Source organism: Hirsutella rhossiliensis (genome assembly GCF_020360975.1).
Source record: "Hirsutella rhossiliensis strain HR02 chromosome Unknown scaffold00002, whole genome shotgun sequence".
NCBI classification, from domain to species: domain Eukaryota; kingdom Fungi; phylum Ascomycota; class Sordariomycetes; order Hypocreales; family Ophiocordycipitaceae; genus Hirsutella; species Hirsutella rhossiliensis.
In genome coordinates this window covers 3,777,992-3,793,242 of record NW_025408668.1, presented here as the reverse complement: position 1 = coordinate 3,793,242, position 15,251 = coordinate 3,777,992, and the positions used below count along the sequence as shown (strand labels likewise).

Here is a 15,251-nt window from a genome sequence, read left to right as displayed (position 1 = left end):
GATCTGGCGATTTGCCGGATTGCGGCGACTTCGCACGCTCAACATCAATCGACGATAGCTCAACATCCACGGTGCCAATTGACGTATCCTTTGAGTGCCTGAATTGTCAGAAGCAGTGAAAGTCTAGGATATATTTAGAAGTTTTATCTAGGGGGCAATGCGCTGCGGTGCTGACATCAAACGAAGCAACGGCCAAAATAGGATTCCGACAGATTGTGTAAGTCATTTCGGCCAACACAGCAAAGACCTGACAAGGAAAGATGCGCACGAAAATTGAGAAACTCGACACCCTGCCCTAAAACACGTATAACATGGATGAAAAGGATTTCTATTCCTTACGAGCATTTGAACGAACATTTTATTCCTCTTATTAGAAGAAAACAAGGCAAAATTGCTCGGCGTATTAATAAATGGCAACCCATCCTCCATTACGTTCAAGATGTGCGTCAGTCAAGAGATGGCATCGCTGCCCCCATTTCTCATCCACCAAGACAAGCCAGCACAAACCCTGGACTTTTGGTTGGTGAAACGTGAATCAAGTCGTCAATAAATATTTTTTAACACGTCAAAAACGAGGTGGATGAATCACAATATTGGAAAAGAGCAGCTCGTCAGTACGTTGGACCGGTTTACTAAGGCGAAGCTCGAAACGGTCGTGCTTTTCGCCTTTGGTTACCGATGGCCACTTAAACATTTTAGTATGGATTTTATGGAGTGGTGTGACGGGCACCAGATGATCGTTGTGGTGTTTCCTCCTCATTCCACTCATCGGCTGCAACCCTTGATGTATCGTTATTCAGCCTCTCAGCAGCGTATATGTATAATCTTCTTCATTGTACAGACAAATAAAAAAGGTTAATTAAATCGTTGAAAATGAAGCTCTAGACTGTGTTTTGGAAGGCATTTCAGGAAGTAGTCGAGAAGACCTCTGTTGATGCTGGCCGCAACAGCCGAAGGCTGAGTAGCACCCTCGAAAGCCCTCAATGTGCGTTTTAAGTGATTTATATGAGAGCTTAAGTTAGAAGAGAACAGGTAGTCACAAGAACCAGCGCAGGCAGACCGGTAAGGCTTCAAAAGATGATCTCTTCTGCTGTACAGATTCTAGTGCAGACGAGGTGTTTAGCTCTGCAAAAGTGGCTCAAACTCGCTAAATAAATACAGCTTAAGGACCCCAAAAAAAAGAAGAGGCTCTGAAGAAGGAGACCTGAAAGTTTCAGCAACAGAAGAAGGCGGCGGAGCAAAAGCTTTCGCTCTACAGAAGAGGAAGCAATGAGAGGCGGAAATTGGGAGAAAACGACGGATGACGGAGGCCGTGAAGCAAAATATGGAGATAAATTGGCACTATTAACAAGAGCTGAAGATTTTGACTATGGAAAAGCCCCAGAAAATGCAGAATGAGCGACGGGTGGCCCCTGAGGGTCGCGTGAGGAGTCAGGATGCTCACGCCGCAGAAATTGTCACTCTTCCGTTCACACCAGAGCGGACCATAGCATTGCAGGTACCAAACCCACTATATAATAACGCAAACAACAAGGCAATGATAACCTCAACCCACATATCCTGTCCTCAAAGGCCCTCTTTAGCTGTTGATAGTGATCGGGAGGTAGTGGGTGCATTTCGGGGACTTGCGCGATCGGAGAGTAACAGAAGACGACCTCGATGACTGGATGACTTCAAAAAATATTGAGTGAAATCTTTGAGCATTATTAATTTCTCTTATGAGATTTTAGAATAATTCAAATAGTATTCGTGGAGTTATTCTCAGTTCTTTACTGGAATGCAAGGGAGAAAAAAACCGGCGAATCACCCGATCCGGCAGATCATCGGAAAATCCCTTAATTGGCACGGGTACCCGTGCACCTATTGGATCCCCGCTGTTGCCTTCCAGGCAACAGCTACCGGTAATGCGTAGGCAGGCAACAAGCCTTTCATTTGTGTATAAAGAGCTGCACAATTCTCTGCAGCTCATTCACTCACTTCTTGTTCTTTAGATAATTCTCATCAATTGACTGATGCCATTCAGGTCGCTCTGCACAGCCGCTGTCGTGCCAGGTGTGGGCCGTAACTGTCTGACAGGAGCCCTGCATTCAGTTGATTGAATTGAGTGGTTTGCATCCTTGATTTGGTACATAATTAGGAGGCTGTTTTAACGCTTGGCAACGCTGTTGCTTTGTATAGTGAAAGGTGGTTGGCTTGATGGCGAGTTTCTCCAGTCGCCAGCTCAGCGGTGTCGAGATCCTGGTGAGAGCCACCAGTCTATATGAAGTTCTGTTTTCCTTCTGGCTGCTTGCTTCGTCCGTCTTCGACCTAGGCATCCACCGTCACTTGGATGCCCTGTCACACACAGACCAAGTGCCATAACTGTCAATTGCGCACCACTTGCTGGAGCGCGCGTTCTACTTTTGGTGCAATATGCCCTCTTGCTTCCTGTCTTGCTTCTGCTCGCCCAGGCACACCTCTGCCCCGTATTGGGCGGCGCTCTCGTCGTCGAGCACGCTAAAATGCGATGGCCCCTTCAAGGCGCTTAGCCCCGAGCTCTGGGACCCGATGCTGCCCCTGTTAGAGGAGATCCTAGATCCGCCAAACTCCGAATAAGTGTCCTTTCGTAAGATAAACTTATCTACTATCGGCTTAACTCCCGGGATCGATAGGGCAATGAGCGTCGCGCTAACCTCGGAGACTTCGACGATAAGCAGTTTAAGAAAGGCAAATTTGAACGTTCTAAGTTCCTCGTCTTTAGATATAGCGCGTTAGTATAAATTCCGACTTAGCCGGCTCGGGGTTTACTCACTAACGGAGAAAACGACGAGCGCGACTCGACCACCAGAAATGCCTACTACGCTAATTATACGGTTAGAAAGCCCTCGCCTTATTAGTTCTTAGGTATGCTAGTACTTACATAAGGCCTAGTAAGAGGATATAGGCTAGTTAAACCTTTTATTTCCGTGGCATCTCTAGGATCTTAAGCATTGCTACCGGGAGGCCAAAGAGTAAAAAGTCGCAGGCGAGCGAGATGCCGGAAATGGTAATATATATCTAATACTATTGTAAGCACGTAGTATTCTAAAGCTCGTCGTCGTTAGATATAGGCATCTAAGCTATATTCATAGGCTTATAGTAGAAGATAATAAACAGCATCTACACTAGGTAGCCGACGATTAAGACTGCGAAGATAACCCTAATAGCGACGAGAAACTCCTTATATAGGGCATAGATGCGGTAGTAGAAGGCGAGGCCCGATACGCGGTAGAGCAGAAGCGCGGTGCTATAGATTAAATGCGAAATAGAGTCGATAATCTAGATTCTCTTAGCTATCGCTTCGTCGAGGACGAAATCGATAAAGGGAAAGGTTCGTCCGCCGCTAATATAGATTAGCTCTAAGCATAGCGCCGCGAATGGAATAATAATAACCTATCCGAAATATTAGCAGCAGGTCGTCGCAAAGCTCCACGCTCTAGGGCAGCTCACCAGCGACGCGAGCGCGAGTCTATCGTCGAGGCCGAGTCCGAAGCGCTTAATGATGAATTTCCGCGAGAGCAGTCTACATAAGACGATCAAAGTAGCCAGGGCCGTGACGACGACGATGCTAACGGTGGCCGAAAGGTCTCGGTTCATTTCGAGGACTGCGACGCTGAATCTCCGAGGCACGTTGCCAGCAGCCAGGGCCGCGTCAACTCGAGGGTCGCTTATATTGGCTCGATTATATCACGGTATTTAAATCTATCGACCGGCGCAAGACGAGAGCGGGACACGCGAGGAATTTGAAGATGTTGAAAGGTCGAGATTCCGCCCGACGTGCGGAGGAGAGCGTGGCTGGACCGCATGTGCTTGCTACTCTCCGCGTTTCGGTATCCGCATAAAGCCATCTGTCATTACTCGCATCATCCCGGCTTCTAGAAACCCTATGCCAAAAAGACAGCGTCTACGGAGCAATTCCCCGAGTGAAAGCGCCCGACTGCGAGGGGAGAGAATTAAGTCGGCACCAGACGGCAGGCCTACAGGCAGTCATCGTTCCACCTTCGCCACACTACTGCCTACTACACGTAACATGTTCAGGCAGACTCAGCCCTATCAGCTGTTGACTTGTTTGGCGAGCAGCTGCGACAGCTGTGGTGTAAGATGATCGCCGGATGGATTCAAACGCTGGGAGACTCTGCTGTCGGGAACAGTCATTGGATATGTGTCAATTGCAGCGCACCTGTTGGAGCGCGTTCCACTTTTGCCTGCATGGCGCAATGGTCTTCGAAACATCTGCAACAGCACCATTCCGGCGGCTCTTTTGCTCGGTTTCTCAGGCCGCCACCCCTACGCAAAACCTATTTAGATATATCCCCGTCAAAAGGGCTTCAAATTAGCGCGAGTAGTTGCAACCCGCTACGTCCTAGCCTGTCAAGATCAGGGTGGCGATCAATTCAATTCCATCAATTTGGCCTCATTATTGAGTTGCGTTGACAGCTTATTCATCATTGGTCCCGTTGAGTTGAACCACCTGCCTTCAGATGGGGGCGATGGAGTTGAATTGAAGACGTTGAACCACGTACGGCCCATGGGGTCGCCGAGGGCCCTAGCCGGCAGCATGTCCAGTATCATCCCCTAGACTCCATATAATGCTATTCGCATTCTCCCCTGACACGTCAACCAACGTATCCACGGCGTCGATTAGGCCATTCCGTACCCACGACCGTAACGTTTGCGTAATCCCTATCGTGCTGGCTTCCAATCGAGTCCGTAGCGGTGACACCATTTGCCCAGTGGTACTAAAGAGACGCTCGCACTCTGCGGACATGGGAGGATCGAGAGCAAGTCGAGAGCCATCCGCGACAACCGTGGGTAGTCTTTCCGCCTCTGCCACCAATACTGAAATGGGTTGGTGACGAGAGGATCATTCTCAGCGTCAGCACTCGACAGCCAGCGGTCATATTCATCATGGTCCGGATTCAGTGAACTTTCCAAAGAGGAAGATTCGTTGGGCAGCGACGAAGTCCTCTGGGCTCGGTGTCTCTCAAGCGCGCTCATTGCCTTCAGTCGCTTGTACGGACGCTCTTCGTCAGGCATCGGAGGATCGGCAGCGATTTGTACTCCTCCTCCCACAGGTTTCTCACCATTCCTTTTGCCTCCTGTAGCCAGGGGAGCTGTGCTTTGTCAGTCCATGTATTCTCGAAATAACCCCAACGCGAAACCGGATTTAAAATAGCAGAAGCATAGTATGCTGGCGTCTCGTCAAGCTTCGTATAGTAGTCGTTCAACTTATCCCAGCCCAGATTAATGTTAGCCTTGAGGTGCTCTGGATCGGGGAACTTCTCCGCTACTGCTTTCCACTCCTCTAGTCTGTCCATCAGGAATTCGTAGGTTGAGGCAACGTCCCACATATTTCCGTATGCTTCAATGCGGCCTCCTTTTCGAACTCGGCTCTGGGCGTCACCTTCTAGCATTCGGGTGCTTCTTCGAAGTCAACAAGCACCCTATCCATCAACCCAATGACCTTCCAGTCTTTATCGCTGAAGACTCTCCTCGCGGAGAGACAAAGGCATCTCTTTGCCCTTCTCATCCCATTGCGGCATTTTTTCCTGAACTCAAGCGTGACCTTCTCAGTCAGGTCTTCCAAGAAAGGCCGCAACTCAAGGCCGCGCCGTATCATATAAAGAGTCGAAAGCCAACGAGTAAGGTTATCAAGGACAACGTCCACAGGGTTCTTCGCTCGAACCTTGGGGTCGTCCGACTGTGAAAAGGACTCTTCCTGAAGCGCACGAAGCCGGTACGTCAGCTTATCGGACTGATGGATCCAATTTACTAGGTTGTGGAGCTTTCCGACTGGGCCTTTCTTTCGCCAGATTTCATGCTGGACCGCGTCAAGAACAGGCTCCCGTTAATCTCTGCCTCAAACGCGTCGGCCTTGTGTCCAAATAATAGCGCCTTGACCACCAAGTTGAGCACGTGGCCGAAGCATCGCACCCTCCGCTTCTTCGGATCAAAGCCCAGTGCCTCTGCAATCTCCTCTGTCGCCGTATCCATATTGCCAGCGTTGTCCAGTGTAATATAGCCCACCTTGTCGAGGATCTCATAGCTCTCTAGGATCTCGAGGATCTGGGCTGCAATGTTTTCTCCCGAGTGTGAGATCTTCAGCTCCGGCATGCCTAGGACAAGCTTTGATGGAACTCCATCCTTGTCGATGTAAAACATATAATCCCGTATAAAGCGTGCCGATTCCTGGAACGCCAGCCGTCGAACGCAATGTGAATTTGGCCCGGGTGCTCTTTAGATTGTCGATTACGCACGTCTTGTATCGGGTATAAAGGTCAACAATTCGCTTTCGAACGGTATCGTGCGAGATGTGGGCATTCGTCACTGCGACCGATGGATTCAGGTATTCGAAAATATGTCGGAGGCGACAGTGCTCGGGCTGGCGAAAGGAGACGTTGGCGTCGACCACCCACTCGAGAAGAAGTCTCTGAAAATGGTCCTTATCGAAGCGCTGGATGAGGGCGTTCGCGATACCTTGCTCTTTGGGGTCTGAAGCATTGAGGTTCAACATCTCCACAATATTCTTTGACGGGGTCTTGTCCCTGGTTCCTTTCCCAAGAGCGGGCGGCCCCCTCTTCCCGGACAGATCGACAAGCCTGTGCTCTTTGAACAGATGATTCTCGATGTTCTGAGTGCCAGCGGCAGAGAAGTCTGATGTTTTTTGCTTCGGCTTCTTGAGGCAGGGCTTGCAAACCCATTTTCTTTTCGTGGGAGAATCGCTAGGTTGAATGTCGAAACCATGCTGCCAGACCCACGAAGTCTGCCTGCCAGCACGCTCGGAAATCGTATAACCTGGAAAATGGTTCCATGGGAAGATGCTCCATTCGTCTTGCAAAGCATCCATGTTAACAAACGACTTGCTGGATGAGCCTCCGTCTGAAGCACGCTGGGGCTTAGTAGGAACGTCGGTTTCCATTTGGCCGCAGGAAGGGGATGCATTCGTTTGGGGAAGGTTTCTCTGCGACGCGACTCGGGGAACTTCAGCCCAAACGCGTTCAATCGCCCAGGTACTTATACATTCGTTACATCTGAAAACAGTATGGAATGGAAGTACTACAACACTCAATACGGTAACTAAGGCTAACCTTGAGGGTGATCACGCGAATCACGCGCGTCAGACGCGACTCGATTAGGTACCTAAGTGTAGATGCTACCTAGATCACCTCCTGCTTCAACGGCTTCAACGCGTGGTCAACGTTCGAGGCGGAGGCGTGGATTGAAGCTCTCAATGTGCAGGTGATATTGAATTGATTGAATTGAAACACGTGACTTCCACTTCAATATTATTGAAGACGTGGAGGTGGAGGTGGAATTGATCGCCACCCTGGTCAAGATCAGCTGGTGGCTCATTCGAGACGCTCACCGCCACTGCCCAGAACAGGCAACAGTCCACATGCTCTTAAAGCTTACGGTAGCTCACGCCGGATTTAAATTAAGAGCTGTTCATTGCTCGAGCCTAGGGGATCTTCGGCTTGAATGCTGTTCAGTCCTTGAAACATCGTGTGGTGTGCAGTGTACTTTTTGTAGTCTTAAACCTATCCGTTATGTCACACAGGAGATTTCAGCGCTGCAGGGTCGACGCTCCCTGCTTACTGCCTGGCAGGCAGCAGCTCCACTCACTCTTACAACTGATGTATTTAAGGATTGATTATTCCCACTCATTAGATAGGAACAATAGTCTTCCAGTCCCTGATCTTTATGCTCACTTGCTCATCCTCCGTGCGATACATAGCGTACCGTAATTACGACAGTCAAAGTCTCCCTGAGCACCACGCGCGATCGCGTTTTGGTCAGGATACACACCAATTACGCGCTAGACGTGGTAGTGGGGGCGTGTTTAGGTGTCCACACCTTTTGGGGCTTTCCACACCTTTTGTGCCCAACTACGGGGTAGGGACCCCTAGTTGGCTTACGAAGGAACCTGCCAACGGGTAGTAGTAAAGAGCTCCGGGTGGCCCGGGTTTGAGCCAGCACAATTCAGGGTTGCAATCCACTCCACTTCGGCCCTCAATGTAGTGGATTTAGAGGTGGCACGTGGCGGAGGAGGGTCCGTGCACACGCACGGATCACTAGGTGATCCTAAATCCACATGAAGAGCGAGTGGAGTGGAGTGGATTACAACTTGCAGTGAGCACAATTGTCGCGAAGAACGTCTCTCGATTGAGTCAGCCAGGTCACACATGGGTAGCTGGGCCAACAAGGGAGCTGTCAACCAGGTCAAACGAGAGGCTGGAAAGCTGCTATTTGAGACGGAACGTCTCCAGTCGAGAGGCTGGGGTGACCCAGCCTCCCTCAGCCCATTTACCTATACTACGAAAGAGGGATATAAATAGGGGCTTGGGTTTAGGGCAGAAAGAGAGGACGGAGATATGGAATACGATGAAACTACCTCATTACTACATTATATGCCTTTTCTGCTGACTTTCTTCGTGAGAGCTATGAGCCCAGGAGGGGATGGCTAACCACCCCTGTAACTTCCGGTAGCTGCGCGGTGCGGGGGTACCCCGCATATGGCTGTTGTCCTTCCCCTTCTTAGGTATCCCTTGGTCCCTTACCCGGATGCGGTGCATGGTGTTCGACTCCCGCGCCTGATTTCCAGGAATCCCGGCGGAGCCGCGATCCCTGAGGGGGTGTGCCGGGAACAGTCATTGGATATGTGTCAATTGCAGCGCACCTGTTGGAGCGCGTTCCACTTTTGCCTGCGTGGCGCGACGGTCTTCGCGACAACAATACTCGGGGTTTCACACTTGGCTAGATTTCTAAGATTTCTTGGCGAGTCGTGCACATTGAACTGGAGACATGTGTCTAGAAGCTCTTGCCTCTCATTTCAGTGGCCTTATTCAGCTGGCCGTAAATGTTACTTTGCTAAGAGTTCCACAGCTTCTATAGAGCAGCATATACATAAAAATACATCGGCCTTACCGGCTTACACGCATGTGCTTCTGACACCGTCCATATATAATTGTAAAGGGAGCCATGCTGCTTCACAATACGCAACAAACATCCTGTATCGGTCCGGATTCATTCAAAAATCTCTGGCAATTGTTTTCATCACATTATCACCAGGCCTCGTGGATGTCCAGCCATGTTTACACTACAACTCAGGAAGTAAAGACATCCTCGACGGTGCGTTACCCCATAAGGAAGAACAAAACGCTGTCCAGCGCTGCTCTTCGCCACACCAATTGTTCCGCAAGTCTCTCATAGCATTCCTATCGCGACTTGAACAAACAAATCCATGGAGCACAGGTAATTCGGAGATCCATACAATCACTTAAAGAAATATAAAAGTACGGAAGTAGCAGGGTTTCCTACCGATGACCGAAACTACGGTCATCGCCAGGATGCGCAGACAAGTCCAGAAGTCTTCCCCCCCAGAGTCATTACGCAGAGCCAGCCAAAGTCAATCGGGCAGTCGGAACAGATACATTGGACAAGGCCAAAAGGAGAAGCCCTTCATTCGCTTCTTCTCGTCAGTTTTTCGATTCCGCAGGAACAAGGCCAACAGGCCTGTGAAAGGCATCAATATCTCTTCGCCCATCATGACAACGCAGACGGCGACTTCCATACGACACAGGTATGGACAGGCGAGTGCTGCTCATAACAGCGAGATACCCACTACTTGCGAGGGCTGGAACGAGGCTGAAGATTCTGAGTCCGAATGGTACAGCTTTTGGGGTTAGAGGGGTCCAGAATTAAAGAATCACCAGGTATTACGAAGATAACAGTCAGAAAGAGACCAAATTCTGTCAGTAGAAACGACAAGTCATAGAAAATGGATAGTTCGGTTATTCTCTAGCCTGTAAAACGGCCGATAGCCGTTGGCCAGGTACGCAACAGATCAACTGAGTGGAACTCCCAAGTTCAGGTCGCTCATTCAGTGGTTCACTGGGCTTCAAAATAGGCATCGGGCCTTCAGCCAACGTTACGCTGCTGCCTGGGCTTACCAGCTCCCCCAACTTGTGTATTACCGGTAGGTGAACAACTTAACTCGACGTAAAAAGTAGAAACCTAGAGTAATTCGATGCCCTAGGTATTCACTGGGAATATGGCTCTTCTGGTTGCGTTTGAGCATCCCTATATGCAGTGCCGCTTACAAGTCGCGTCCCGGAATGTACTTTCCTGTCTGATGGTTCAAAGGATTCTTGGAACTAGCGGCCCATTCAGGCGCCACAATTAGGTTAGGGGTGTGGTCCGACGTGATAGGGATGGTGAGATAAGGACGAGCTGCATGAAGTTTTTGGTTTAGCCCTACGATGGTTTAACCAGGCGCCTTAGAGAGTTGACCTTTGAGAAATCCGTAAGTTAAGCTGAGAACTTTGCGGGTTATGCGCGAGCCAGGCATTTGCGCGCCTGGTCGAGGCGTTAGGACGCGTGTCAGGTAGACTACTTGAATGAGAGCTAATAAGCCAGCCGTTGATGGTCTCATGGCCTGGCCTCACGTTATGGTGAAACATGGCTGGCATCCGACATTTCGGCCCTAATAGCTGACTGTCACATAACATATAGGGTGCTATTATTCCACACTAAGAGTGGGCCTACACTTTTGTGTGGCGTAACGGTTATCTGACACTGACCCTAAGCTACTGAGAGCCGCGGGTTAGCGCCAATCCGATCGGAAGTTTCGGCAGTCTCACGCCCCACTTGTCTGACCCACCGATCGGATTTGGCGCTACCTTAGCCCGCGGCTCAGCCATGTTTCAATTTCCACGCCCCAATTTATATAGGCTGCCGAACTGCCGATCCCATTGGCGTTACCATCCCCCACCCCTCTTTCGGTAACACCCCTCTTTCGGTAGCGCAATTGAAAAAATCTCCACTAAAAGTAAGCCATTTAAACTACACAAAATATAAGCAGAACTCAATAATATAAATCTAAAAATTATATTATTCTATAGAGAAATGAATACTCGTATCCGTGCATGCGCTTTTATACTACTCTCCCGCATCTAGTGGTGACAGGAAGGGCCTTAGAGGCCGCCGTGACTTCGGTCACTGAGCTGTCTCCACCTCTGAGACCTTCTCCTCCTCGGTCGCAGAATTTAGCATAACGGGCATTTCTTAACTTCTACTTCGGGGAATGGCTTCCTGAGCCATCAAAGCTTCACTGAGAGTCATGAACTATATGATCGGGTTCTGAATTGCTCTCCTCTTCTTGCTTCTCTGCAGCCGGGCCACTTCTGCCTCCAGCTTCGCAATTCTGTTGCTATGCTCAGAAACCATTTGTTCTTGGGCTTCAAAGCCTCTAGCTATCACGGCATAACGCCTCCAAGTGCCAGGAAACTTGTTCTTTCCGAAACCGCGAGTCTGGCGGCTGGTTCTTGAGCAGGGTGGCGATCAATTCCACCTCCACCTCCACGTCTTCAATAATATTGAAGTGGAAGTCACGTGTTTCAATTCAATCAATTCAATATCACTTGCACATTGAGAGCTTCAATCCACGCCTCCGCCTCGAACGTTGACCACGCGTTGAAGCCGTTGAAGCAGGAGGTGATCTAGGGTAGCATCTACACTTAGGTACCTAATCGAGTCGCGTCTGACGCGCGTGATTCGCGTGATCACCCTCAAGGTTAGCCTTAGTTACCGTATTGAGTGTTATAGTACTTCCGTTCCATACTGTTTTCAGATGTAACGAATGTATAAGTACCTGGGCGATTGAACGCGTTTGGGCTGAATTTCCCCGAGTCGCGTCGCAGAGAAACCTTCCCCAAACGAATGCATCCCCTTCCTGCGGCCAAATGGAGCATCTTCCCATAGAACCATTTTCCAGGTTATTCTCACGAAGAAAGCAGGGCAAAGGGCATAAATTTTAGGGTGCATGTGTGTTCCTTCTTCCTTTCTGTCATAGGCCCTTTATTTATCCCCTTGTCCTGTTTCTTCCTCCGTCTTCTATCTTCTTCCTTGCGGACTTACTAATCCATAGGCACCCATCTCTCCGCGTCAGCGTGCCACGTCCTCCCCGTTTTATCCTGTCTCGCCCCTACACCTTCAGCTAGCTATCAGGCTTCAGGACCGAGTCTTAGACCCTTCTTCTCGACAGCTATAAAGTCCGTCTTTAATAATAAGGAAGCTCTCTAAGCCTTTACCCGCGATCCGGTTATTCTAAATAGAATAAAGAGAACCGTTATTAAAGAGGAGGATTAAGATATATAGTTAAGTCTTAGATATATAATATTATATATTAATAATATAGAGTTTTAGACTAATCTAAAGATACTCTTTAAGATCCTTTAGCCGATTAGTGCTACCTAAGCTAGCTCGGAACGCGATCGTGCTAGTCTAAGTAAGGTTATTCTACGGTAGCTATCTATCTAGGCCTTATAAGACGTGTTAGAAGCAGCTAGCTAAGATCCGCTTATAAACTATAAGGAACTAAAGATATTACGAAAGAGACGTTTTAAGCTATAGACCGACGATATCTATTATATAGCTTTTATATTAGATCCCGTAACTACCGATCTAAAGTATAAAATACTAATAACCGAAATTATTAGGCGTGTTAGTAGGTCTTAATATATATATATATAGATAATAGAGGTAACTAGTATATTATAATCGTCTATAATCTTCTAGGAAGGGAGGAGGCTACGAAGCTAGCTATATAGCCTTAGCTATCCTTAGCCGTATACGTAATAGCGCACGTAAGCTAGCTAGATAAGTATAATAGGTTACTATAATTCCTATACTAGTAACTTTTCTTTTATAGTTATAGCTGCTATAACGAACGAGGTAAGAAGACCTAGTTTAGTAGGTTATAACAACGAACTATATAAACCGGAAGGACCTAGTTAAATAGGTCGGTTATAATAACTAAAAAGGGGAAACAGGGCCCTTTTAACTATAGGAACCATTTAATCGTAAGCTACTCGATAGATTAGGGGCGCGAGATATATCCTTCTATTCGAATTATTAGACTATTAGTATCGATAAAGCGTTCGAGGGCTTAGTTTAGTAATGCCTTCGTTATAGCATTAGCTAGGTTATCTGCACCGTTAATCTAACGAATCTCCGTGATCTCCCGTTGCTCGTATAACTAACGAAGGGCTATAATATCGATTATTAATCGTTTCTCCTTCGTCGTGCCTAGTTTAATAAGGCATTTATAAAGGGAATACGAGTCCGTATAAACGATAAGAGGGATAGAAGGAAATCCGAGGCGGTCTATAATTATCTTTAAAGTCGTTATAAGCGATATTCCGATATCGAATCCGTTAACTATCCCGTAGATCTCTAAGGCAAGAACGCTGCGGGTGATTATTAAGACATAGACCAAGATATATTTAGGCAGCACCTATAAGTGGTAAGTTACTAGATAGTGGCACGGACGTGCCTTAAGGAACGTTAGTGCCTTAAGGAACGAAAGGCTCTTCTAGACGCGAAAAAAAACCTAAAAACTTTAAAACTTATTTACCCTCGAAAACCTCGGCTTCTAATTAGCCTAAGATTTCCTTCTTTCGTCTTAGCCCCTCCTTGCAAGCTTCCTTCTTTTATTAGTCGTTTAGTTATATTACTTTAGCACGTTAGCCGAGGTCCGAACCGCGACCTCTCCCGTATCCCTACTTAATACGAGCACGATACTGCCGAGCGTCCGGCATTACTATAGCTATATATATATACCCCTAGAGCTTAAAGAGTCGACGTCTAGCTATCCCGAGGCCTCGCGAATAGTCTTATCGCTTAGCTTACCTAGTCTCGCTTATATAGCGGTTATCTCCTCTAGAACTCTATTGCCTACTAAATCTCTATCCCGCACTTTAAAGACGAGTATAATGCTATCTAACGTCGGGCAGCGGGATAGCTATACGTATAGGCTATATAGGTCGCACTACGAGGATACGGCGCGTCTATCGATATTTAACGTCTACGTCCCCTATAGCTCTAGAGCTATACGCTCGAGCGTCCTGCCCTATACTTTATAGTCTATATACGCGAAGGCCGCTATATAGGGCAGACCCTTTCGGCTAACGTCGTTTTACTACCACGGCCTCTTTCGTTAGCATTATATCTTAATAGTTATAGGCGTTAATAAGATCGTTCTTAGCGGTATCCCGACGGAGTAAATATCTTTTATTATCTCGGACTCTAGCATTATCCCCGCCGGCGGCCCGAAATAGACCGTTATATCTACCGAGATACGATGCCCTAGGTATAACTTATCGAGGATAACCTCTAGCGCCGTATAGCTAGCACCGTTTACTAGCTTTAGCCCCTAATAGGTATTATAGTTTACGACGACCGGTATCCCCGGCATAAATATAAAGACGGCCGGCACCGGTATTACGCTATCGTCGCCCTAGTTTAGCATTATAATAGCCTCCTCCTCCGTCGGTAAGCCCTCCTTCTATTTATAGCTAGATATAAAGATTTATAGCGTCGACTAGTGCTAGATCTAGAACGCTAAGCTAGCCTCTATATTAAGGTTCTACCGGTTCTTATTTAGCGGCGTTACTATAGTAATACCTAATACCTACGGGATCCGCCTACCTTCCTAGTAGTAGCTTAAGTTAAGGAGGTCTAGATCTATGCGGTCCTACGCGCTTAGTCGGATTCGCTTTAATAGCCTCTATAGCTCTAGGTCGCTAGCGGCGCGCACTTGCTCGTCGAGCATAACGACGGTCGTGAACCTCTTCTATAGCGCGTGCGCCTTATCGTGCTAGTGCCGTTGCTCGGCCTTAAAAGAGTTGTCTATGTCCTACGAGACGGCCGTGCTAGGGAGGAGGATCGACCGCTCTTAGACCGGGCGGAACTGGTGGAAGTCTCCGTAGATGCCTAGAGCGATCGAGGCCTTAAGTGCCGAAAACAGAGTGACCATTGGTAAGATTTCCTAGTTAAGTAAACGAGAGTCTGGCAAAGCGTACGGGTCTATGGTGGTGTATGTCACTAAGAAAAGCGACGCAGAAAGGCTTCTAGAAGGGCACTACTTTAACCTAGCGGGAGAGTTAGCTACCACCTATATATTCGAGCCAAGAACGGGACCAATCAATGCTTTAACTACTAGGAGATCGGTCATAAAGCATATATATATAAGAAGCAGCGGATATACGGCAAGTGCGCAAAGGTTAGGCATTACTATAGAGAGTGCATAGTAATTAAGCTAAAATGCGTCCCGTATAGCGGACCGTACGAGTCGTTTAGCTGGAAGTGTAGGATGAGGAACCCGAATAGTAATGCTTAAGTCCCTCCGCATCCTATAGCTAAATGCGCATAAGAGTAATGTGGTGCAGCAAAGC

General features: G+C 48.1%; 1 protein-coding gene across 1 annotated transcript; it reads right to left on the bottom strand.

Moving 5' to 3' along the window:
* Window positions 1-5,790: 5,790 nt before the first annotated feature.
* On the bottom strand, window positions 5,791-6,937 carry HRG_02011 (restless-like transposase; the record flags this gene model as incomplete). Its single annotated transcript, XM_044860482.1, has 3 exons — window positions 5,791-6,162; window positions 6,347-6,649; window positions 6,716-6,937. The coding sequence occupies 3 exons, from the start codon at window positions 6,935-6,937 to the stop codon at window positions 5,791-5,793; spliced, it is 897 nt and encodes a 298-aa protein (XP_044724115.1).
* Between the last annotated feature and the right edge of the window lie 8,314 nt (window positions 6,938-15,251).